Below are 27,122 nucleotides of genomic sequence, written 5' to 3' on the forward strand. Positions count from 1 at the left end.
GAGAGCCAAAGCAATCAAAGAGGGAGCAGACAAACTCAATTATAACAGCGATTGAAATGCTCTGGAGTAGAAAGAGCCATGAAAGGCTGCGGGGTTTAGATCAGTGCTGGGCTTCCACAGATTATGTCAGACTCTTTAGAACATCAAACAAACACAAGGAGGTCTATCAATGTAGGCTTTTTTTTTTTTTTTTACCAATCACGCCATCGCAGCAACAAGACAATGATATGCTCAGCAATGGTGAATTCAGGCGACGACTGATGTTTTCCTGAGCTTTTTGAGCGGTGGATTTCCGCTTATACAACGATCTATTCAAATTTGAATATGTCATTCGTCGACAAGAGCTTCGTTGAACGGACATCTGGCCACTGGGATCTACAGAAGCTGCAGGTAGTCATGAAGCACAGCTGTGAACGCTTACTGCCTCCATCTCATTCGCCCCAGGATTTCTCACACATCATAGGACAGGAATTGTGATCCTTTAAAGGCATGATTTTTACAATTTTTGGAATATGGGAATGTTCCCCCATTTAATTCCCCCCATTTCCTGAGCTAGGTCAGTGACCCCTTTATTTTTGGCCTTAGCCAAAGAGATCCTATGGTTGCCAGAGTGAGAAAACTAACATTATATAGACAATATTTACACTTTTTTTTATGATTTTTTAAAAATAATTGTTGTGTGTAATTGAGTGATTTCAAACATGTTGAATACTATTAGAGATTTTAGACTTATGACTGTTTCAGAGTTTTAGGTGGTGGGTTCATGTAAGGACACGGAGTCGTGCTCTTTCGAAAACAGATCACAATTTGCTTTAAGGTAGGTTTGCCAAAAGTAATCACGCCAGAAGCCAAGTCAATAACTGTTTCTGGTATAACAGGAAGTCTAAAATAGATTAGATTCCTGGATGCTTATCTTAGCATAACACATCTCTTTGGTTTGTGTCAAAAAAAATACATAAACTGTGATTTATTTTCTTTCTTAATCTGTGCAAACATCTTTCATCAATTTTTACATTTGCTTTTATGCTATTATGCTAATCTCGTTGTAATCAACATGTATAAGATCTAGTGATCAAGTTTTTGTGTTTATATATTTTTAACTATATGTATATATAGAGGTAGAAAGGCTGGGGTAGTTAGCATGTAACCGTTTTCTGCTTTTTTTTCCTTTGGGGAGAAATACTATATGTAAAACTAATAATAACAATATATAATAACATAAATTGTTAAAAAATGACATTTAGAAAAGTAGCTTTGTTTTTGGTCTGAAGGAAAAAACATCCGAAAAATATTTGTATGGTAACTGCTTCCTTATTAGTAGTGCTAACTAAGAGGTTGTTTATGCGCATTTGGTTTTTATAATTCCTAGTAGGTTTTAAACTAAATTAAAACCCTCTAACTTCAATATTAGGCAAGTTATTGCTTCTTAAATATGTTAATTAATTCAATGTTTTTGGCCTTCTTTCAGCCCTTAGCAGCTTCTGTGTCATTTTTCAAAATCTGTCTCTAGCACACTTTAAAATCCATTCAAGCATTTTAAAGGGACAATAAAATATTAAAAACGAAACGACTTGGCATTTTTTCTTTTTAAACATTTTTTCCCGGTTTTGTATCATATAAAAATCAATGGGCAAAGCCAAATGTTTTAGCTAGTATACGCAGTATATATACCTGTTAATTTCTTATCAGCTTTTTAAATTATATTGTTCTATCCTAAGATGAACAATCACAATATAACTAAAGGCATGACATGAACTCCACTATCCATAACAGTGCATCCACGCTGACTTCAGTTTCCATCAGCCTGACGGCCTTAACTGTGTCTGCCAACATCACTCTACTTATTCATCTCTTTGTTATTTAAAGAACTCCGACAGATCTGACCTGCATGGGCACAGGTTCGCGAACGTTCCCCTTGTCCGATCTGCCTCCCTGTGAGACGACGCTCGTATCTATTTGTGAGTTTGAGCCTGAAATGTAATTTATTCCCCCACGGTGGCATTGCTCCACTCTGGCTGTCAGCGTGCCAGCCTCCTGGTGGAGGATGACAGGCCGGTCGCCAGCATCGACTATTTCGCCCAGTTAAAGGGACACATGTGTCACAATTCCCATGATCTTGCTGATGTTGTCAAACTGACGTACCTTTAACTAGACATCCCCGACTAATTCGCTATCCCTTCGCTGGGTTGCCGGCCGGCGATGTGGAGGCTGCCAATCACGAACCTGCATGTACACACACACGCTGATCCGCACAGACGTGGCTTCTTTGATGCACAGACTCAGCCTTTGGCCCCGAGCCTGCATCTCTTATTGACTCAGGGCTTCATTACACACACAGTGAGCTTCAGTAATCTCTCTGAAGCCTTCTCACACACTCAGACTACAAACAAGGTAGGTGTCAGTCCCTATAATGTTCTGTCCGATACATCACTTGAATGGAAGGTGTAGCCTTGTTTAAAGTCACTGTGAATTTGCCTTAAACCGAACCTGTTGAGCAGCGGAGGCTTCAGAACTGGAATATCCCTGTCAAGATTCAGAGGAGCCACGATGATGTGGATCCATACTGCTGAAATGATGAATTATAAAACTCCAAATGACACGAAACAACAATGAGAGGGATGACAACAGTGTTTCACAAGATGCTTTAAACGACGAAAGTGTTGATACTGACATGTAATGACAGTTATTGTTGAGGTTATACCTGAAAATTCAGCAAAATATGAACCTTTGAAATAGTCCCTGTGTTCAAATTGGTCGTCAATCTTTAAAGTTGAAGTTGTATATGTTTCTACTCACCCTCATATTGACTTAGGGTTGGGATTATAAACAGTATACACCGAGACAAAGCTTTTTTTTGTGTAGCATGTTAGCCTTTTAGATTATGTTACAAACAAGCTTAAAATAAAGACTTGAATAATGTTTTCTGAACAATTTTCTTGTTCGGGCTTCAATACAAGAGAAACATTACAGACGAGCAGTATGGAGGTATTTGGATGTTTTCTTTAATGTGTCTTTTTTGGACAAGAAAAAAAGCCCTAGTCTCTTGAAATATATTTCTGCCATGAAGGTGAGTAAAAAAATTTGCGAAATTTCAATTTTGTATAAACCTAGCCCTCATGATTAGAAATAAAAATGACCTTTTATTAGATTTTTTGGCATTTTAAAAGAGATTTCAAAATGTTTGTGCTTTTGATGTGTATCCCTCTTAAAATATATTGTTTCCGTTATGTTCTGCCAAAAGTATTTTGGGGGAAAATGCATGTGAGTGGTTGACGGTAGTGATGGTCTGATAAAGCTTCATGAAGCAGTGTCAATACTTTCAGAGCCCACTAGATGGCGGTCTCTGCACTATTTTCCTTTGTTTTAAACTGCTCTAATGAAACATCACATCCTTTTCAAACTGATGGCGCCACCTACTGACCTCTAAACAACATGACACAGCTTCACAAAGTTTCATCGGCACATTACTACTATTTCAGAACCACTGTTATTATGGTACCCATCCATAGTGATATTTCCTTTACTTCTTTTCTGTGTCATTCATTTAATGAACTTCAGCAAATTCCCTGAGTGGGTTACAGAGGGCTGGACATCCTGTTGCGTGGCACACATATAGATGGACCTACATATGGGAGTCATCTGTAAACCACTTAAAGTATTTGGACTATGGGGGGAAACCAAAGGTAACCCCACTAAGCACAGGGTCAATTTTTGAATTCCTATGACCTTCTAAAGGACGAACCAAGAACTCAAGAGGTCGAAGGGAGCGAGGGAGGCTCACGGAAACACTGGTGACGCAATAGTGCTGCTTTGATTCTGCAGGGACTTTGTCTATATATAATTTACAGAGTCAGAACATGGCAAACAGTTCAGAGCAGCTGTGGACAGATCATCTTGTCCAGCCACATCAGGCTTCACATCATCAACCAGGAGAAACACGGTGTAAAATGATTGGTTTCACTCACAGATTTATACTCATGGTATTTATTTTGAATAAGTTATATAGACTTTTATTTATGACCTTCTCTTCTTTATAACCTCTGCTAAGGAAGTCATCAGTAACTTTGGATACATCAACCCTTAAAGTGTTAATAATGGAACACTGAGCATATAATAACATTTTCGTGCAGTAGTGGAGTTCCATCTGGATCCATGAATCTATTGAAGGCATCCTCACATTAACAGTAGTGATGGGCTGATTAAGCGTCATGAAGCAGTGTCATGTTGTTTAGAGGTCAGTAGGTGGCGCATGATGTGATGTTTCATTAGGACAGTTGTTCAAAACAAAGGAAAATAGTGCGAAGACCGCCATCTAGTGGACTCTGAAAGTAATGACACCTCTTCATGAAGCTTCATCAGACCATCACCAGTGAAGGGGAATGGTAGGCACCTTGCCAACCTGCTGTTCCATTGAGCTCATTTATGTTATCAATATTTCAAATGCTTAAAAATGTATAAGAATACTGTATACAAATCAGATTGTGTTGGAATTACAAGAATTAATATAAAAAAACATAAATTATTTGGAAATGTTGCTTTATAAGTGCTCTTCTTTTCTGTTTTTCAAACGGCCAAAATATTTACTTTTATGCTTTATTCTCTTAACTTGACACACAATTAGATAACATCAGGTGGGACTGGCTCAAAGAAAGGTTGATATCCAGCTGTTAAACAGATGCAAAAAATACGTCCAACAGTGCGTGCATCACAGTCATCAAAAATTCCACTGCAAGTTATAAGAAAGAAAGCCTATATTTTAATGACATGACATGAAGATTTAGATTCCTCATGAAGGTTAATAATGCATTTTTTGCAACATTAAATATGTGTAATGTCTTTATAGAACAGCACTTCTGTGATTGCTCACGGCAGGGGTATGGCAGCAGGACATTTGGGAAATCTCTATCGAAGTCTACAGAGAGAGACCATGCAGGGAAGAAAACTGCTTTGGCAATACTATGAAGCTGAGATGGTGTTATGTGAGAACGGGTGACAATCCTTAAGACTTCTGCCGCTCTGTCAGGAACACTTACATCATCCCGTGCAGATTCTGACTGAGACAAATCCAGGCGGTAAACACAAAAACAGGACGTGGCCACCGATATCTGCTACTCGTCATTTAGAAAAGTGCTCACCGGCTTGACAAGTCCTCAATGTACCTGCGTCTGTTCGCTATTCACACGGCCATGCCGCCCCTGGCAATGTTCTCTGGAACTACTCTCTGGCAAAACTTCTTATTGTGACTGCTCACTGATGCATGTTTGTCGCACAAACGCTCATCTAATTATCATGGATACCGCGGCGAGAAAACAAGCCGTGGTGGAAGCAGGCTGACCCAGTGGCATCCCTCTGTTTTGAATTATCATAGATTGTGCTGCTGTTTCGTCTCGCTGCGTGATTAATTCATGTGTATATCATTAATGCAGGGATGTCCGGGGGCAAAGACAAAAGCTCGGTCAACACCGAAACGAAACGCGAAAGCTGGTCGTTAAGAATGTCGCGCGTACGTCGGCACGCGCTCACGCACCGCCACGGAGCGGCGAACACAGTTTGACTCATCGGATGCCCTTGTATTGAGAAGTATCGCTGCTTAAAACCAACAGCAACAAAGATAGCTGACGCTCTGAGAGGAAGGCAGCCACAGGGCCATTTTAATATGCAGATGAGGCATGGGACTGCTACAGGATTCCAACGCAAAAGAGTTCTCACTCCCTCACGTTATCCAATTCATCCAATCCCTCTGTTTCGCTCTTTCTCTCCATTTTCCATTTTTCTCTATCAACACCAAATTATTTCCACCCCCATTTATACTCTCTCTGGGTTCTCCACCACCCCTTTCTCCATTTAATCCACCCCGTCTATTTCTCTCTTTTTCTGTCTCCAGTTTTGGGAGAAGCAACAATCACTAAATGCTTCGGGAGCCAGAGGTAGAATAACAATGGCATATTCATTCCAAAGTTATAACACGCGGCAGCTGGCAGAGAGGCTACGCACCCCTAGGAGATCTTAAAACTTCACCGCTGAAGCCAACAAATGCAGTTTGGGAAAGCAGAGGATTTGGGAAATGTGAAATATATGCTGCGGTGATTAGAGGCGAGCAGTTAAAAACACGCTTTGAGGAAACTTGTGCGACTCCAGTTCGGCAGTAATGGAAGAAGCTCTGTGTTTGCAGAGTTAATGGTTTGTGCATGAGCTTGCTGACAGGGTTGAATTCCTGATTCGAACTGATGAAACAAACTGAGGATAGCATCTCTCCGTATTGGCATGTTTGTTCTGGGGAATTCTGCAAATAAACTCAGCTTCCAAGGGGCAGATAAATGTTCTGGTAATGTGGAAATAAATAAACCAAACATCTTGCTCTTGCTTTTAGGGGGTCATTAGCTGAAATACCCGGTGTTGCCTCCGTACAGTAAGTCAGGTGTGCAGATCTGCTTCAGTAAGGCTCTAAAAAAGGGATATTAATTTGAAATGACAAACATATAAACAAAGGGTGATGCAAACAATTGAACACTTTCTTTTAAAAGGGGGAGAAGAGTAAATTCAGGGAGATTATGGGCCATGCATAGTTGCCGGAATAAAGGAACCCTTCCTTTCCTTTTGTATGTACGTATGCATTAAATACAGTATATATTTCGAAAGAAAAAAGGGATTGGAACGTGACATGGGTTCTTGGCCACCTTAAAACTTCTGGAAATCTCCCTTACGTTCCTTTTAATATTTAGGGTTTAAATTTTATCGAAAATTTTATGTATTTTAATTTACTCCTGTTCCCCCTGTACTTTGACCTAATAGAGTTTCCACCTTCTTTAAAGTGATAATTCACTCAGAATTCATACTTAACTTCTTTTCTACTCACCATTATGTCAGGGATTATTTTCAGAGTAATCCGTTCCTTGTTAGAGTTATAGGCAAAAAAGAAGTTCCATTTTTGTTCCGTCTGAAGCTAAGTTGTCGTCGTCTTCATCTTTGTCAAAAAATACACACTTAAAAACATCCAAATTCCACAGTGGGGCTCATCTATCTTATATTGAAACCTATTCCTAAGGAATTGTACCGAAAAAAAGACTTAAATAATCTTGTCTTGCTACATTATATTTCGCCTCTTTAACCTACTTTTTTGCAAGTTAAAGTTTTATGTTGAGTAGAAACTAATGTCAAACCACTACTCTTCTATAAAATACTTTTCATGTAAATATTTTAATGAAAAGAGAGTTTTGTACAAACAGAAACATACAATGAGTACACTAGAGGTGCAAGATCTATTTGAAACACACTTAAATCAACACATTAGTTGCCCTTAATGGAATTGCAAAGCTTTTCTGACCAAATAATACTGCAGGCTTGATAGAACTCCAGCAAACAAATGAAGTACCAGATACTCCCAAAATCGACTCCTGCTTTGACACCACTGATTCACTGACACCTTCAGATATTCAACCTTCCCAGAATTAAGCAGTTTTCCAATTGGCAAATCAATGATGTCTTGTTGTCCCTGTTGCTTCTCCTACTTGGTTAAAGCCTAACAATGTTTTGTTGGATTTGGTTTTTAATATCTTTCAAGCCTCTAATTTAATATTGCCCGTAGTCCAAAATAAAAAAATGTTCAACTCATAATAGAAGCAAGAAATAAATTAGTCACCATCAGTACAGCATGATTTATTTATCGTTTCCCACGACTGCTCCCATACTGGCAGTTTGGGATTAATTATGATTTAGAGTGGATGTGAGGAAACGGACCTCTATAAATCCTTCGGTGAGTCTTGTTTAAATGACAAATGCCAGACCAGAGAGGTGTTCACAGCCTGGCTGCACAGGTCTGTGAGGTGAACAGCAATAGGCCATGTGAAGCGTATCTACCCCCGTTGTCCTTTTTTTTTTCTTTTTTTTTTTTAAAGTCTCCGTCTGCCCAACATGCTAATAACCGTGACCAGTTTAAACCCCATCGCTTCATTTGGTACCCTGGCCTATCTCGACTCTGATGGTGCCTCCCAGCTGTGGAGCTGAGCGAGATGAGGATAAATGGGTTGTGCCAATGTGTGTGTGTGCCTGTGTGTGTGTGTGAAAGGATGAGATAGAAAGTAAAAAAAAAAAAAAATGGACCGATAGAAAGCAGAAAAGGGAAAAAAAAAAGAAGAAGGGAGAAAGAGGCCGGTGGGGCGAAGTGGGAGAAATGTGGTGGCAGCATGTCAGCCTCTGATAAGGGCATTAGTCTGCCCCCTGTGGGTCAGAGGAAAGACTCACATATTCAAATGCACTTGCAAACACCTCTCTGTGGACATTAGCAGTCTTGGATGAGTCAAACTATGGCAAAAGACCTGTACAAGACAAACAACATAATAGTGTTTGAACTGCGGCGGCACGTTATTCCCGACACAAACACAATAGCCATTCTCTGAAATGTGTAAAATCAAAGCCCTACTGGCTGTTGTGAACAGACGGGGTGTAGAAATGTGAGCCAAGGCTGTGGGGTCCTGTGGGACAGACGCCTCTTTCATGTCGGACATGGGATCCATCCAAAATGGAGCAAGGCCTTTTATTTACCGAGCTAATTGACTGTAGAGGCCCATACGGAGCCAACGTTGAACAATGCGCCACATCTTGTATAGGAGGGAATGTTTGAAGGACACGGGATAATCCCTGCCGCCTACGTCACGCCACGGACGTTTGCTCCGGACCGACCAGTATCTGCTTAAGTCTTTGCCCACGCCGAAGCAGATACCAGTGCCGCGCCGGACCTGACCCTCTAGTGTGGAGGCCCGGACATGATTTATGGATGACACTGAAGGAGAGAATGGGGAAGACCGAGCGGAGGAAAAAGTAGGAAGCCTCTAATTTGGAGCAAGGCGCTCACCAGAGGACACAAGACAAGATCAATGGCGGAGAATCACAGAGCAGCGCCATCAAAAAAGAAAAAGGCACTGATACTTCTCTGTGAAGTCTACCACTCATTACCATTGGTAAGAGGGAGCGGGTGGGGGGGAGGAGGAGGAGAGTGGGCTGTGGCAGATGGATGACAGGGAACCAGGAGGCTCCAGGCAAAAATCTCCAGAGTCTTTATAAGCTGGTTAGTCAGTCCACAATGGCCACAGAAGAGCGTGTGTAGTGTAGTGAGTCAAAGAGTATAAAATACCTGGCCATGAGTGAGCGGGAGGAGTCTTGGGACGTCTTTTTTGAAGAGAATAGATATGGTTATGCAGCACGGAGGGAGAATAAGCCGGACATTATAGTCTGTCAAAAGCTCAAAATCACCTCCTTCTATTATTCTTTTGTTCTATATTGTGGGTGGACACAAGGGGGCATTTGAAAATTTGACACACTCTCAAACTGGCTCTCACATTGTCCGGTAGCACCTCTTAAGTCAGAATGAAAAACAATCTACAGTCTATGAATCGACCGTCGGTTCTTAAATTGACTGGCTCCTTGGTGTTCTTGGTGCCTAAGGTGCCCGGAAGACCACCCTTCAAGATTGTGTAAAAGCATAATCCCCCCCTGAAGCTACTGAATATGAAGACATCAGTGGAGTGGCCAGGAGACAGCTGCCTCAAATCTGGACTACAAGTCAGATACACTAAGACCAGAAATGGAGAGAACTTCATCAACAACAAGAGTCACGACAGTGAGCAACGATGAGATTGGAAATTAGGAGATCAGACGGACAACTCATGAAGAGAAGTTTGGCGGAAATTGGGATGCCAGATGGTTGGGGAGCATGGAGCAGGACGAAGAAGAAAATGGCGAGAGCCATGGGGGACGTGGAGTTGAGAAGGCTGAGAGATGAAGATGAAGATGAAGCAACACAAGAAAAAACAAGTACAAGGTTGGGATGAATAGGAGGGTGAAGGATGAATAATGATAAGAAGTGGCTCCATGAAGAAGAAGAAAGATTAATGATAATATAATAGAAGATGGATTATGATGGACAATTGTATGTATATATACACATATTATTACGTCGAAAATAAACATTCTCAGCCAGAACCGAAATTACTTTTCGGTTTTAGTGTACTATCGGGTTTATATACGTATCTGTGTATAAAGTAACTGAAATTAATCATGTTTTTTTAACTGTAATGTGTCTAATTAAACTTAATCATGTTACAAACTCTGTTCTTGAATAAAGTGGTTTGTGACTACTGTGGATCTAAAAGGTGTTATATAAGCTTATTTTATACATATTTATTTTATATTTTTATATACAGTATATAAGTGTTTGTGAGTGTATGTTATTATTATTATTATATTTTTTTCATTAAAATGCAAAATATAAGTAAATAAAAAACGAAATGTTTCTTTTTACCTACTTATATAAATATACAGGACTACAACTGACTTACCTGCTAAAAAATACAGTATTTTCACTTTCGGCCGACTTAAAAATTGTTCTCTAGCCAGGTTATTTGCATCCATTCAGCCTGGATCTTTTCTTGTGCCCCTTTATTCCCACGTCCTAATTATGATCTATTATAATGCATATTATATACAGACACAGTGAAATGCAGAGTACAAATAGATCTCAGGGAAAAGTGTGTCGACAGAAGTCTTGTTTCTTTTTTTCTTTTTACCTCGATTCTTCTACACCTCTTTGCTAATAAAAAGGAATAACGCCACATCAGGTTGTAACAGAAGGATCAGAGGAGCTGATCTCTTTAGTTAAACGCTCAAACAGGAGAACAAGAGAGTAAATTATCTTTATTAAGACCAACTTTAGCGAAGTGAATGGCTTGGGCAGCTTGTGATCTGATTACCTCTGGCAATTTTCAATAACAAAATTACTTTTCTGTCATTTTACACCATAGATTTTCTGTCATTTTTGTTGCTTTCCTTACTTATACAATATACATACTTATATTAGACGTTACTGCAAACGCTTGAAGAAACTTAAAGGGACTTATTCAATAGCAAGAAAAACCGTTTTATTATCCTTACACTCAAATGTTATCTGATTCGAGAGGCACTAATTATGAAAATATTTCATTCTTTGCCTCCGAAACGTCAAATCCATGGCACTGTTTATAGTCATTATTTGGGAAAAGATGAAAGCTCATCATAAGTGCAGCCAGAAGCTCGTAGTTCTGTCAAAACTGCAGACTTAAAACTGATGATTCCCATTGATGAAAACACATTATAAAGATATATACAGAAGCAATCACCTAATATGATTGCTTCTGCTTTTTTTTTTAAAGATTTATACTGCATTCCCAATTATACAGTCAGTGAACAGACTCAATTGGTGACCACTAAGCTCGGGGCAAATGCTGTGTTCTCACTGAAATGTTAGAGCAGAATGATCGCTTCCTAGGATTTACTTCTCTGTGCAATAATTAAAGAATGAACGACAGTAGCATCAGATGTGTGACGGGGAACATCGTGTTTAGTTTTCCCACAGCAGAGGCCTCTGAAGATGTTTTAATAATAAAGCGGGTAGATGAGGGATTTACGATAGAGCACACGTTCAATCGACTTCAATAACCGTCATTAATGATCAGAACTTGCATGATGGCATGAGAGCTATATTTAGGTCAGATCCCCGTGGAGGATACACTACAGTCAGTACATCTGAGCACCATACCTCTGCCAAGGAAGTTATGTGATTGTCGATTTATCTGTTAGATCACGAAAATGTTGCAAACTTTATTAAAATTACAATGTCACGAAGAGAAGAAAAAAAGTGAAAAGATGACATAAAACATAATTAATTACAAAATAAATACCCTGGTTTAAATATTAAATACATATTTTTTTAAGGGGAATACAAAAGGTTTCTGTAAGGATTAGTCTTGAAAACAAGCAAAAACACAGCATACAACAGAATCACATGAATAAATCTACTTTTATAGATTGTGATCACGAAATGTTTCTTTGTTCATTTAAAATTGTTTTAGGGTTGTTTAGTAAGGAATTGCAGCAATGCTACTGGGGGGAAAACCTGAGTTAGTGTCTTAGGTGTTTTTGCTGAACCAGTTTCTCAATTTTTATATGGCTTAAGAATGCCAGAGAAAGACGCAAAAAGACACACGGCAGAAACTGACAGAAAGAAACGCTAACCTTTGTTTGCTTTATTTAACATCTGTTCTGCTATTCCTGTGTTTTAACTTTGTTCTGGTCTCCTGCATTATAAATAACTTGCGCTGTAGTATAAAGATTCAACCGAAACAGCTCTCACTTTAGGGTGAAATCTGACATTCTAAATAGAAGGTTCTGTATTTAACTCCTCATTATTAGTTAAATTGTGTTGTTCAAACCAAATCTGATGTCTCTTGTCTACGTTGACAGCTACCGTCACCGATAGTCTAGTGGTTAGAGTTCTCTTACCTTCTTGGTCATTTCGCTTTTAGAATACCTTTTTTCAACATAATTCTTAATCTTTGGCGGATTCCTCAGTGATTGTCTAGTTCTAGACTATATTTTCCTGGTGTTGGAAAAAAGGATGAAAATTGTACTAATAACATAAGCACCTTCTGTACTCTAGTCTACTACATACAACTCGTATTACAAGCATGTAACAGTCTCATAAACATTAAACAGCACTTCTGCTATGAGGCAGGAGTGTCTTAACAAACCCCAGTGGAAAGTGTTGGTCCAGTGCCCGGAAAAAAAAGAAAAATGGGGCAAACATGTTGTTGATCCGGTGCAGTGAAACCAATAGCATCCACCTCGTTGCTTGGCATTAAGCGCTGTTTTAGATGGGCAAGCATGGAAACGTGAACATGCATTTATCACAAGCCGGAACTGGCTTGTTAGCAGTATTTGTGAAGCGACAAGTTTGTGGGTGATTTAGGGGTTCAGCGGGAGAGTATTAGTCAAGGATATTGGTTAACTAGGTCTAGTCACCAAATCCACAGATGGCGCCACACAATTTGGAATCTCAATTAGGAGATTATCCTAATGATAATGACAATTGTAGCATTTTTATTGTATTTAAAGAAAGAAGAAAAGCATCCCATTTATTAAGATAAAATGTCAGCATTTCATGTTCTATTAAGCGACAGCAAAACATTTGGAAAGACATCAGCGCACAAACGTCAGCAAACCAAAGTCAAATATTAACATTTACTTGAATTTGTGAGGGTTGAATATTAACAAAAGGTTTGAAGGACATTTCTGTGCACCGTCACATGGTAAAATACTTGCTTCAACGGACAACAAAGTGGCCAGCGTTTGTCGACTGTCAATCCAGACATCCTGTAATTAACTAATCTTCCAGTGACAAGCAAGAGAAACTCTCCCCGAGTCAAATTTAAATGTCAGAACATTGCGTTCCGTCCACAGAAAGGTAACATGTATTAAACAATTACCTTCCGCAATGATCACAACAGACAATTACTGCTGTGGAAATTGACTGACTGAAGAGTAGAAAATTGCGTTGGTCCATTTATCAATTTAAAGAATTAGGAGTGGCAGTGGAGAGAAGCCGGTGACAGCGTGAATCCATCAATCCAGGCTAGTGGGCGACGGACTTCTAGTGGGGAAGTGTTATTGTGGCAGAACACAGTGGGGTGATTGAACAAGCGGGGTGCTGTTTAAATGTCACAGCACATCCAAATATTTCCAATGAGAGTGCCATTTTAAAAAATGATGGAAAAGCGCTTCCTTCATTATCTCCTCCATTGAAGATGGAATATATGAAGAATTTGCCTTTTGATTGATACTTTACATTGTTGTTTACATTTTAAAACCCATACGATCTGAAAAAACTTATCTTAAAGGGTAAATATATGTTTTCTCAATATATACAGTAGTTATTCTTTTTAAATGTTGTTTTTAAAATGCATCACCTCAACCCATTGATGTTTTCAATATTCATTAATTAAAAAACGTATTGGCAGAAAATAAGGAATCGATAATATTGGAATAGAAAATAAAAATATTGGTTGAAAAACAATATCGGAAAAGGGAGGGGTTTATAATGTAATACTTCACTAAAGTGATTTTTCTTTCCATTGGTTCCATTTGTACACAACACAGTACTTATTTGTAAGCGATCTAACAGCTCTGTGCTTCAGAAGGGATTCAGACAGACATGTAAATTCTGTATGTAGTCCCTTGTACAAGTAAAATGTGTAAATTAAATATTCTGGTTAATGTACTATGAGTTTTCAGCACTAAGACAGGTGTCTAACCTGATTTTTATTCAACCAGTATTTCTTTTTCTAATTAAAATATTATTTTTCCAGCTTATATTTGAAAAAAGAATCCAATTTTACGACGGCTCTATAATAAGCCCTTACTATTGTCGAAAGTCCATTAGTTCAGTGTGTTCGCTCTTTTTAAAAAAGGTGCATCAATTATTTTAACTTAACTAAAATGATCTATGATTAATTTTAATAGAGGTTCTCATTAATCCTCATCATTCTTTTCAATTATGAATTCGACCATAATTGGCAGCTTTGTCTTCAACTACCAGACTATGGTGGAGGCTGCCAGACACGGGGAATTAACGCAGTACATCATTGACAAAAGTGGATAAGATATGGGGCATGTTTGGGCCAATAACTCACTGCTATCTGGGCCGAAGTCGCTTATCAGATGGACGTGCTTGGAAAACCTTGAAAAGAAGACATCCCAATTTGATTGTAAATGCCTACAATGCTAACAATAGCTGCACGGGCTTCTTTCCAAGTCTGACGCGGATCTTATTTTCGAGAGTGCCACCATCATCCGTCTGAGGAAACGTGTTTCAGCTCCTCTCTAAAAAGTCATGTTCTTTTAATTCAGGCCAGGGATTTTTCAGAATATCGAGCTCTGTCAGTTGCTAATCTTGTTCTTTCTGTGTGATAAAGAGAACCTCAGCTGGTTGGCTCACACCAAAGACCTTTTTTCTTTTCTTTTTGCAAGTTATTATGGAGCAATATCTGCAAGTACATCGATGACAGTATTACGTCCATAACGACTAGAATCATTCCAGCAAGTGCAAGTTACTTTTAACCATCTTTCAACTTTTCTGAATCAGTTCGCCGGATGACAATATTCTCTATTTGGCTATACCATCTTCAAAACCCGTTATTTAGAGAAATACTCAATTTAATGTATTTCTTTTTAACATTTGAAGACACAATTTTAATCAAATATGACAAAAGAAACCTTGCTAATGATGCAGACATGTGAACATGAAGGTAATTTTGAAAAAAGGTTCTTACCTCGAGGGTTGTTGAGTGCAGCGTCTGTGGCCTTCCGTCCTTCTCCGCAGTGATTCTGGTCGAACGGCAGACACTGTTCGCCGGTTCCTGCCACAACCTCCTGGTTCCGTGATGGATCTTTGGGCTGGGCCAGATTCCTAACACGGTAAACTCTTCGGCTGCTGGTGTCGGACACGTACAGGACTTCCCCCATAGGATCCATCGCCAGGTAGTATTTATGGGCGGGGCTGGTGCTGTTCAGGAAAATAATTATTAATTATTTGGAGATAAGAAGAATAAGTATCAGAACAAATAATACACATTTCAATTTGATACATTTTACTTTTTGAATTAATTGTTGACTGTGTATGAGTATATAAAGGTCTAACTAAAATGCAACCTGATTTTTTTCTTTCTAGAGTTATATTTAAGGTTGATAAACACCTTTAATTACCAATATATTTTTGTTTATATTTTCCATGATACATTTTATGTGACAATTGAACCGTGTTCGCTGTCAGTAGAAAAGATATTGTGGCTCTAAGTTTTTTATTTAACGGGGAACTCTCCAAAACGGCTTTTAAAAAAAGAAAAAAGGTTGCTGACCCCGATCACAGGTCACTACATTTAAAGTTTTCACAAATAACCATTAGCTTAAAGAAGTGAAAAATACAATGTATGTTAAAACTTGAGTGTGAAAATATCTATAAATATTATAAATGTAATTAACATTTAAATGCAAGAATAACATCATGAATCGATTTTTAATCGAGGCTTAAATAAAGCCCAATTAAACTAATTTATTTAAACTTTAAATTTGAAAAACATTTCCAGCATTGATGAGATCCTTCAGATCAAAACATTAAAACAGCCAATGGAGAGTAAATGCAACCTACTATGTCATTATAATTCAGTCGCTGACTAATATTGGACAGCAGGCTTTTCTAATGAGGTGATAAGTGGGCACGGGAAGACATGGCTGAAATAAATCCAAACTAAACTAATTTATTTAAACTTTAAATGTGTTTTAGGAGAGTCTAGTTATGGGATAGTACTGTTAAAGTTTTACAAATAACCATCAGCTTAGGTAAGTGAATAATACAATGTACTGTCTCAATTTGAGTTACGAAATATTTCCAAATATTATTAATATTATACAAATTTAGATGAAAAAAACAAACATTTAATCAAGGTTTAAATAAAGCCAAATTAAAGTTATTATTTAAACTTTAATTGTAAAAAAAGGGTACTTTTATTAGCTATGAATTCATTCGGGAGAGATTCAGGTTGTAAGAAATGAATCTGCCTGAAAGTTTAGAGCGTTCGAAATGGAATAATGTCCATACGAAATGGAGAAAATCTCCAGCGCGAGGTCATTCTTCATGTTCAGCCGACGAGTCTATTGTAGCGGTGTCATCACAGGTCCAAGTGAAGAAATCAATCATGTCCAGCTCATTCACAACGCTTCTGCTGCCCAAGTCCTCAGCAGCGGCGAGGAAGTAGAGCACATTACACTAGTCGTTAAATCACTGCCCTGAATTCCTCCGTGTCCAGAGAGGGAATTTAAAATCCTTTCACTTCTCTATAAAGCAGGAAATAGTTTGGGACCTGATCCATCCCTGATTTACGTGCACATTATGAAGCGTCACGGTCATCCGGGACAGTTCTCTCAGTGTTATGGGGGGACAAAACAATGCATGGTTTGGAATTTTTATCTTTCCACCTGTGAAATTGGATTTGTGAATCAACCCTTTTTTCGGGTAAAACTGGCAACTCAAGAAGCAGCTTCCAAACCCCACTTTTCACTGCAGCTTTCACACGTATTCACCGAATTTTGTTTATGCGTTTGCTGAGTTTTATGACAGTGATCCGTCATATTGATGAAGATAAAACAAGACAAACAGCCTTTAATTTCTGATGTAGAGATTGAAAAGAGGATGTTACAGGGATGTATGATCGTCATTTATGTCATGCTGTGTTTATAGATGATTGCTGCTTGTGAAATATGAAAGGAAAACTCACATTAGCACACTTAGCAAACAGATACTGCATTACTCCGTAATTATCTGTTCATCGTGAAGGTGTTACCGTAGTTAATTTAGTAAATGTTATGTAGCGTCAAGTACTTCCATGTGTGATTAGATGGAGAAGAAAACTGCTACTCTGTGGTTAGTAAGGTTTATAGATTTAAAGTTGATAGTCAAGTAAAATGTCACCTGAAACGTTCAGATACTGCTCTTATTTTTGGATATTAGAAATTAATATGGTGTAGTTATAAACATTTTCTAATAAAGTTTTCTAAAAACATAAATCATGTAAGAAATTGAACCATTTTTCAATTTATTTTTACAATTTACAAGCAATTCAGACATCATTTTTGTCTATTAATATCTTTAAATATTACATTATTTAGACTCGAAACACGGTTTAAAAAGGTGCTTTCATTTCAGTTTTTTTTGCAGTGTAATTATTCAGAATTCAATTATCTTCATCATCATTTTTATTGTTTTCATAACGGTTTTTCTCCGATTTATTGTTGTTGGAGCGAGATATTAAAGTGGTCAAACATTGTTCGAGAGAAAGTTTTTATGAGACAGCAGAGTCCCACTTTTAATGAAAGTTGTCCTCCGAGATTCCCTCGAGGCTCAGATTGGAACAACAACATCTTCATCCTCCATAACAACACTTTTCACCGTCAGCATTCCTCCACGAGCACAACACGGCACTAGTGTTGTAGAAGGACAGTGTTTATCACGGGTTTTCTGTTCAGATGGATTTCAATTAAATGACTCACACTTCAAATTACATATTACAGCTATTATTTTCTGCTGCCAAAACCTGTTTCCGACAATTTCAGCCAATCTATTAATTATTTACCTCTGATACATGTATGATCCTCTCAGTCCAGAAATACGGTTTTACAGTTTTCACACTTAAACATGTGAATCGTTGGCCTCAGTAACTTGGCTGGAAATCTCAAATCTAGTTTTGATTAAATAATAAAAAACATTTAAAGATAACATTCCAACCTCTGTGGTATTAAACAACATAAACAACAATAATAGCAAAGATAACAATAATTCAATCATATTAATGATAATAATAGTAGTAATGACAACAATACTAATACTACTACTACTACATGTTGCTACTACGACAACTGGTACTTCTACTACTACTACTACTACTTCTACTACTACTACTATTATTACTATTTCTACTACTAACACTTCTGTTGTTTCTACTACTACTGCTAATTCTACTACTAATACTACTACTACTACTACTACTTCTACTACTACTACTGTTGTTTCTATTACTACTTCTACCTCTACTTCTACTACTACTACTACTACTACTACTACTACTACTACTTCTACTACTACTACTGTTGTTTCTACTACTACTTCTACCTCTACTACTGCTACTACTACTACTACTACTACTAATAATACTGTTGTTTCTACTACTACTGCTAATTCTACTAATAATAGTGCTACTTCTACTACTTCTTCTACTACTACTACTACTACTACTACTTCTACTACTACTACTGTTGTTTCTATTGCTACTTCTACCTCTACTACTACTACTACTGCTACTTCTACAACTGATTCGGCTATTTCTACTACTTCTACTTCTACTACTACTACTACTTATTATAATAATAATAATAATATACTGATCTTTGGGCTTACAGTAAACTACTCTTCCTCAAAAAAAGATGTTTTGTTATTTCATTAAATAATAAATATTAAACAGAAAAACTGTGCCTTTTCTTAAATGTGGAATTAAACAACAACAATAATTATAAAAACAATAATAACACAATTAATAATAATGTGATCTTTGGACTGACAGGAAGTACTTGAATTGACAAAAATATGTTTAGTTGAACAGGCAACTTTTTTTGAAGCTGTGTATAACTCTATAATAACTGTATGGCTCAGTTATTTGTTATTGACATACGTAGTCATTTGTCATCATGAGAAGCTTCACAGAAAGAGAGGCCCATGAAGAGAAGTATATCCCGATCAGCTTTTTATATGCGTTATATCGGTTTTCTGAATTGAAGGAAACTGAAAGGCTCGGCAGCTCTCGGTTTGCTCCTCGTATCATTTCTCAGACGTCACACAACATTCACTTCATGTTGCTTCGGCTACTCTTGCTGTGCGGCTCAGCGAGCATTCAGAGCTTTCAGCATAATGGTGCAGAACTATAGTTATTTTTAAGAAGCCGAGATCTGGCAGTTCCCACACCTGCACGTTCATCTTGGATCAGGTCTGAAGATAGACGGGAACATAGGGAGACTCTGACAAGACAATGACTGTCTTTCACCGGCTCTACTCTTAGGAGGACACCATTAGCTTACTTTAACACAAAGATGCCTCTCAAACAAAATAAAAAATATCTCCTTAAATCAATTATCATTATGCTCCACTGTGCCGTCGCTGAGCCCTCCTTGACCCCTTACATTCTGGACCTTGTTGAACTGCCGTGACTCTGAGCCATTGCAGGGAAAACAAAATAGATGTTAGTGATTTATTCATTATAAAAAGGCACTGCCTGGTAAGAAAAGAAAATCACCGGAGGCAACTTAACCTTTGAGAACAGCGATAATTATTTTATCGACAGTCTCACAACGAGGCAGGGGCTACTTCAGAAATGGATGGTACAGTGTATAATTTAACCGTTAGAAACACATAGTGGCTTGGATGTTTGTTACAGTATATAAAACATTTGCCTGGTCTGACTGTTGCCACGTGAGTGGACAAAATCTGCTTTATTTTGTAGTTTTAAACTGGTATCTGCTACATGGCTAATTGTTGATGCAAAAAGCTGATGTAAATGATGGTTTGAAATAATGGAAAAGAGCAGCTGCTAGTTACAAGAAGTAAAATGTAATATTAGCATTTGCCAAAAACCCTGTTATTTAAAAGTAACATTTAAATAGTTTTGTGGTTAAAGTGCTGTAAGTAGTAAGTACAAAATCAATTGGTGAAGCCAGCACTCCATGAACACATGCTTAGTCTGAAGTATTTTAACCCTATTGTTATTCCTCAAAAAGAGGACACTGGATTTGTTCGCAAAATATTGAGGATTTTTGGGGTCAGGTCGAGTGTTTTTCACGCTCCTCTTACTCAGTTAAACGCATATTCATCCAGGACACTAAAAATAGTATTTTCTGAAACTCCTAAAAGCAGAGAATAGACAATAGTCGTGGGTTGTTCTCCCAAAGAACAAAGTTGAATTTATAAACAAAATATGTATTTATTTAAAGCAGTTCACAACAGATGTTTTAAGCTAAAATAATTAAAATCTCCTTCACACAATTATGGTTTGCAATAGTTCTGTATTACTTTTGAGATTTTAAATCTCTCTTCTAAAACTGAAGTAGTACATTATTTCGAATTACTTCTTGTGTGTCAATCATGAAAGAATATAAAAGATGCCTTAACAAAAAAAATGTGAAAAAGCAAGTTTTGTTGAATGTAAGTAAGTAAGTAAAAGTAATTTTAAAGCGCCTTCCAAGACCAGGTTCAGAAAGAGCTTGAACAATCAAAAACAGTACACATTAAAAATAACTACAAATTTAAAAACTCTAAAGGGTCAAGACCTAAGACAAACACAGCTGTCCCAAGAAAATTAGGAAAAAGCCTGCATAGATAAAAATGTCTTAAGATGTTTCTTGGAGGAGTCAGTAGACTGCATCAAGCGCAGAGGGAGAGGAAGATCATTCTAAAGCCTAAGCGCAACAGCCTGGAAGGATGAAAGGCTGGGATATAAGGCTGGATGAAATCACTAATGTAAGATGTGCCTGAGCATAAATAGCTCTGAAAGTAAGAACCAGAATTTTGAAATTGATCCTGAAAGAAACTGGCAGCCAGTGAAGAATGTTAAGGATTGGGGTAATGTGAGTTCTTCTACTAGAGCAGGTCAGAATTCTTGCTGCAGAGTTTTGTATTAACTGCAGGTGAGGAAGCTTTATCTTGTTTGGACACGAAAATAAACTGTTACAATAGTCCAAACTAAAACACACAAACACATGGATTATAAGATCGATGGTGTTGTGACATCATTTTCATAAGTTTAGAGATTTTTCTCAGTTTAAGGAAACAGTTATTTGTCAGTCTTTTGCAGTGTTGTGCTAGAATGATAAGTACTGTAGTGATGGACAATTGTGGTTGTTTGGCTGGGCAGCAAAGCATCGTGGGAGCTGTTCAGGTTGATGTCTGGTCACGGTTACTGAGAGTGTTGTTGAGAGGGACGGCCCCTCACATGCAATTTCGTATTTGAAGTTCTGACGAATGGCTGTCCTTTCTACTGCAGTGAGACTTCATTCTACTTGTCATCATGGTCTCTACTCTCTTCACAAAGTTGCTAATGGTGCTAAAGTTAAAGTTAGCATGTTCAAAAGCTAAAATGTGACGTGGATAACGATTCACGACAGCCTGGATACAAATAAAGCTTCATACTAACTGAAGAAAAAACTTCAACTAATATAGTAGCGATGTATTATTTAACATATTATATGTTTTGTATGATTAATTTCTTTGTTAAATAATAAACATCATGCTTTTTTTTAGTATGCAGTTCCCCTGATAACTGCAACCCGCCGAAGACAAAAGTTCTTTTTGATTTCAACCTGAACCTTTTCTCAACCCCCGACAGAAAAACAATTCAACACAGACCGGTGTGCTGTCAGTCATCTAGTCCATTAAGTGCATAACTGTTTACCGAGCTCTGCCCTGAATTGCACATACATAATTTACTTGTGATCCTGAGAGAGGTGGATGTGTGCCACTGCTCTGTGCAGAATAACATATTTGTTTGGCCTCAAGAAGTTTCCTGCCATACGGTGCATATAGACGAGGGCAAATCACGTCACCTGGCTATTGCTCAATTAGATAGCTGCGTTTTCAGGCCCATTAATCTGCAGAGGCGAAATAAATTATACTAATGAGAACGATACAAACAATCCCACGACTTGAAGGAGGACAATCCATTCTCGGTGGAATACAGTGTTACCTGAGGGCGGAAATTTCAGGGAAGGATTTCTGCTTCCAGCGTCTTCATGATGAAAAAGACTTTAATGATACTTGATGTCGTAACATTTATATTTTTAATGGCTTTCTGACTTTTTGATGCATGCTCTCTGTTGTTTTTGGAACATTTTTAATCATGTCTGATCGCAACACTTTTATACAATTTCAAACTACAAATGGACAAAAGACAAAACTTTATACAAATGTATTAACATTAGTGGCAAAATGTGTTTTTATTATTGCTTTTATGAAACTTGCTGTACCTTCTAATGTCTGCTGAGCACTGGAAACCTAATTTCCAGAGGGATTAATAAAGTCAACCTAATCTAATCTAATTCGTCATAATTTATAAATATAGTGTTTGAGCCTTAAAATCTTTGACGAAAACTTCCTGGTTGAAGATCAAACTGCAAAATAGCACCATGATGCACTAAATTTCAGTATTTTTTGTAAATGTTTACACTTTTCTATCAATGTCTCGTGTACAATACATTACGAGCACATTGATAAAACATTATGTTGCATTCATTATATGTTATAGAGGAAGTTATGACAGTTTATTATCATCTTTGTTTACTTATAACAAGAATATAGTGGTGGATATGTGGAGCAGTAAGTGGGAAAACTGCCTTGTAATTACAGCGTACTTATAAATAGTAAACAATATCATATACTGACAAGATGTTCAGATCAAACTAAATCGAAGTGATTAGTAATTACAATGTAATTATACAAAGAACAATATAAGATTCTGATTCGTTGTGTTGTGTTATTTGTAATTACAAAAACGCCCACCACGGATAATAATTCCTACGGTTTACAGTATAATAAATTGACATTCATTATTGTAAATTATTGATGTCTTATGAATGTGTTTTGAATACATTAAAATCTCTTTAAAACATCTTTACTGAAGGTTATTGTTATGTTTTTATTTGATTCAATGTGTTATAACTCATCAGCCAGTTAAACTATAAAACGATCTGTTACTCATTTCGAACTGTTTTACATCTGGCAACTGTTCCGAATTCTCTGCCTGAGTCGAGGCAGCCGAGGGAGAGGGAAGTTTGGAAATCCCAGATAAAACTGCATCCCCACGAGTCAGCGATGTTGAAAATGGATGAATAAATGAACAAACCATTTCACTGCAGTCTTTCTGATTCCCCGTTTCACACAATAACAAAACAGTGATCAGAGTTTTAGATGTCGCTCTCCCACTGTTGCCGACCGGCGAACAGAACCCACTGCCGGGGCTCGCAGACTCTCTCTTTAGTCTTCTCTCAAACTCTTAAAAGGCAGAGAATAGACAATAGTTCTGGGCTGAGTACATCCCATATTGTCTCCCCTTTGAGGGCACCTTGTTTTGAAACCCTGCTGGCTGATGAGCACTTTGCTGGGAATAGTGTGGAGCGAGAAGCTTTGAAAGCGGCAGATGGATGAATTTTTAATGTATTTGACTTGAGAGAACAATGGTATGGAATAAAAGTGAAACACTAACATGCTACTAACAGTAAAGAGCCGGCGCGGTGAGAAAGGAAGGAAGCAGGAAGTGAAGGAGAAATCCTCCAGGGTGAGCAAAGCTATCCTAAGTGCCTCGGAACGCATCCAGCCTCCAAGATAACTTGTGATTTGGAAAGTTTGGTGTCTGAATGAGGGCAATGTGAATCAACAGCTATAGTTTAATAGAATTGTTTGTTAATCAGAGTGAAAACATGATTTTTATTCTCTTTTTGCCATGAAAAAACAAAGTAGAAGCATTTTCTTTTTGCCTAAATCCTCAACATGAAAATAAAAATAAATCTGACAATGAATTATTGACACATGATGTTTGAAATGTAGCAAACATCTTTCCCATCTTCTGATGTTTAGTGGTTTATGGGCTTTTTTCTTCCCTAATCCAGACGTTTCCTGTTCATATCAGGCAACTAATTATTATTCCTTGTAAGTAAAAATACTCTTTAATCATTGAACGCTTTAAACTTTTAACCCAGGGGCACACAATTAAATGTCCTCAGGGGCCACATTATATACTGTGACTGTTGTAATGGGCAATAAAAAGAGAGAACAAAACCTAAAATAAAATGATAAGAAACATGTCATTATGTAATGACACACAAAAATAGGTAAATAGGATAATATTGTAATTTTGTGTTTATAACATAACATATAATATAATAAAAGCCTTTAAAAAAATATATATACTGTATGTATATTTCTTCAGTTTACTTCAAAGTTCTTTTGAGTAGAATAAAATCTGCTTTAACTTCAAATCCTTTTTTTAAAAGGAACAGGCTGTATTTAGATTTAATGGCCGCATAATTGTACTTAAGTTCTTTGTGCTTTCGTTCATTTTCCAAGATACATTTTTAGTATTTGCTTAAGATCCACTATGAGCACGTTATGGCCTGATTTTGAGTAGCATTACCATTTTTGAATATGAACTAACCAACTAATGAAACACTGCAGAACCTGAGCAATTATACTTTCCCAAAACTACCATGACTCACTCCCTCTCAGTGAACCCATCACTGCGGCTGTTTAGTGTTGTGTTCTCTGTTACTTCTTAGGCATGAGCAGGTGAATCTGGTCTGTGTTTAGGTGGTCCTATCTCCTAAATAGACCCAGAAGCCCGGAAACAAATATGTTTGTGTTATCCCTTGCATTGATTTTGGGTCAAGGCAAACGACCTCCACCACTGCATAAGTACTTCTGGCAGCCAGAGAGGTTGTTCACCGTGACCCAGAGACAACACAAGGGTTACCACAAACATATTTGTTTTCTGGCCTTTGGGTCACATTGACCCTGTGATAACACAAGGGTGTAAAAAGTCCTAGGATCCCATAGGTTTAAATATCTATTGAATACTATTCAACATTATTAAAGTCTCTTTGACTGTTCAATGTTTCTGGGGGTGTCTTCCCTACTTCAGCGTCCCCTCAGCTCAGAGCCAAGTTTGAGTGACGCAGAAGTTCTGTCACAGCTCGGCGTACACTTGATTACCGGGACTGGCTCAAGCAGCCCTCGACCCCAGTTTGCTGTGACTAAGCTGCAGACGATGAATGAAAGAACGATTAATCCTCCTTGATCTGCTCCTCCAATCTTAATGGCCAGTTTGAGTCGACCGGCCTGTGTGTGTTTGTTTTTAATGAGCTCCCTTTTTATTGGCGTTCCTATATTTTTTCTTAATTAACGCCCGCTGTTCGTTCTTCCAATTGTTTGCGGGTTAAAATCTATTCCAATTGTTCAAGCGCTCATCAAAACTAAGGTCTCTCTCTTTTCTTTTGGAGATAAGCAATCTCATCCACACGTGTGCAGAGTACAAAAGCGTCTCTGCGCAACAACAACAACAACACAAACAACAAAGAGCAAGGCTGCCAGTGATGGTGAATTAGACGACACACACTTAAATCAGAAGCATTCATACACTTAAAAAGCTTGTGACAAAGAAGCTCATCACTGAGTATTCAGACTCTGGATTCCAGAAACTTTTTATGGGTGACATTGATATCTGAGAAGAGATTCAAAATTTGTAGCGGCTTAAGTGCTGGAGCTCTACATTTAGTTTTAACATTGAACAAATAAATGAAATAAACAACTTAATATTCAAAATAAGCAAATAAAATACATAAATGAATACAAATACAGTAAAAAAAACAAAACAAATATAAATCACCTTATATGTAACGTATAAAAACATTGTTTATAGTATATAAGTAGCTCTTACAAACTTTTTAAATGGTAGTATAGATCATATTTGATAAACATTTTAAGTAATACCATGGTAACTACTTCATCCCCTGGTAGCTAGCTTGCACAGTTCTCAAATTTGGACAGGGTAGAACTGTCTCAAATAAAACTCTGCTACTTCTACTACTTTTTAATGCCGATTGCAACCAACACTATCGCCGACACTTGACCGCGCTTTTCACCGATTGAAATAAGTTATTAGGTTGTGTATCATTTTGTATTTACTGTTGTTGTGTTGAATTGTGGTAAAATTAGTGTTTTCGCGAGACATTAACGCCGGTATCTGGCACTCAATTTTCTGGCCAATTGAGTGCACTACATTTGCGCACACTGCTTATCTCAAGTGCAGAAGTGTGTGATTTGGCACACACCCTCAGTTTGTAAAGCTTAAATCTGAATAAACTGTGTTTAAAACATTTTAATTTTGCTTTGATAAAGTCAAGTTTTAGAAAGTTCTTAACAGAACTAGGAACCGCAACAGTTTGAAGCGAATACAAGTGAATGCCAAGACCCTGAAAACCTCCCTAAATCCAGAAAATAATCAACAAAAATTGATAGAAAACTGTATTAAGAACTTTTTTGTAATGCTATTTACAACAAGTTGGTTACATTTATCGATCTTTGGCAATACCACAACGACTTAAATTATTATATTTCAGTTCTATGATGTATCAACACAGTTGGTGCGGCTTTTACAGCCATTTTTTTTTACGTCGTGTTGACAACTTAATTTCTGCCAAGATTGAGATTAATTTTTAATCCATTTTAATCGCATTCGTTGGACTATCCTACAATCTCTCGACGCTCCCTCCAGCTATCAGATCTACCTCTGCGTGGTTAAACATTTCTGCTGATATTATGGATAACAGTATTTTTCCACACGCGTGGATGTATGTACACAGCTGCCCATACATGACAATTTGAAACACTAGATTATCCTCCTTGCATGACTGCAAACTTTGGCATGCCAGAGATATAACATCTATGAAAAAAAAAATCCTACATTTAAATCTGATAAACCCTCACAAACACCCACTCGCTAACAGCTCGATATAACCAGTGATAGCAGCCAGCAGAAGAGGACACACTCACACCAACATCTGCCTAATCTTCAGTCAAACAACAGAGCTCACACCACCATCAACGCTCTGAGCCAACGACCAGGCCAGGGGAGTGCAACCGACAACCCAAGAACGTGGACCTTCAGAAAGGG

At 37.7% G+C, this 27,122-nt stretch overlaps 1 protein-coding gene across 2 annotated transcripts in view; it reads right to left on the bottom strand.

The window, feature by feature from the left end:
- Positions 1-27,122, bottom strand: part of tenm1 (teneurin transmembrane protein 1) — a 277,797-nt gene that overhangs the window by 44,398 nt on the left and 206,277 nt on the right. For both annotated transcript variants that reach the window (XM_087799099.1, XM_087799098.1), the window contains one exon: positions 15,138-15,370. In XM_087799099.1, the coding sequence (XP_087655225.1) occupies positions 15,138-15,370 (233 nt within the window). The remainder of the gene's footprint in view (positions 1-15,137; positions 15,371-27,122) is intronic.

This window comes from Callionymus lyra, chromosome 9 (genome assembly GCF_982586985.1).
Source record: "Callionymus lyra chromosome 9, fCalLyr1.hap1.1, whole genome shotgun sequence".
Classification (NCBI taxonomy): Eukaryota; Metazoa; Chordata; class Actinopteri; order Syngnathiformes; family Callionymidae; genus Callionymus; species Callionymus lyra.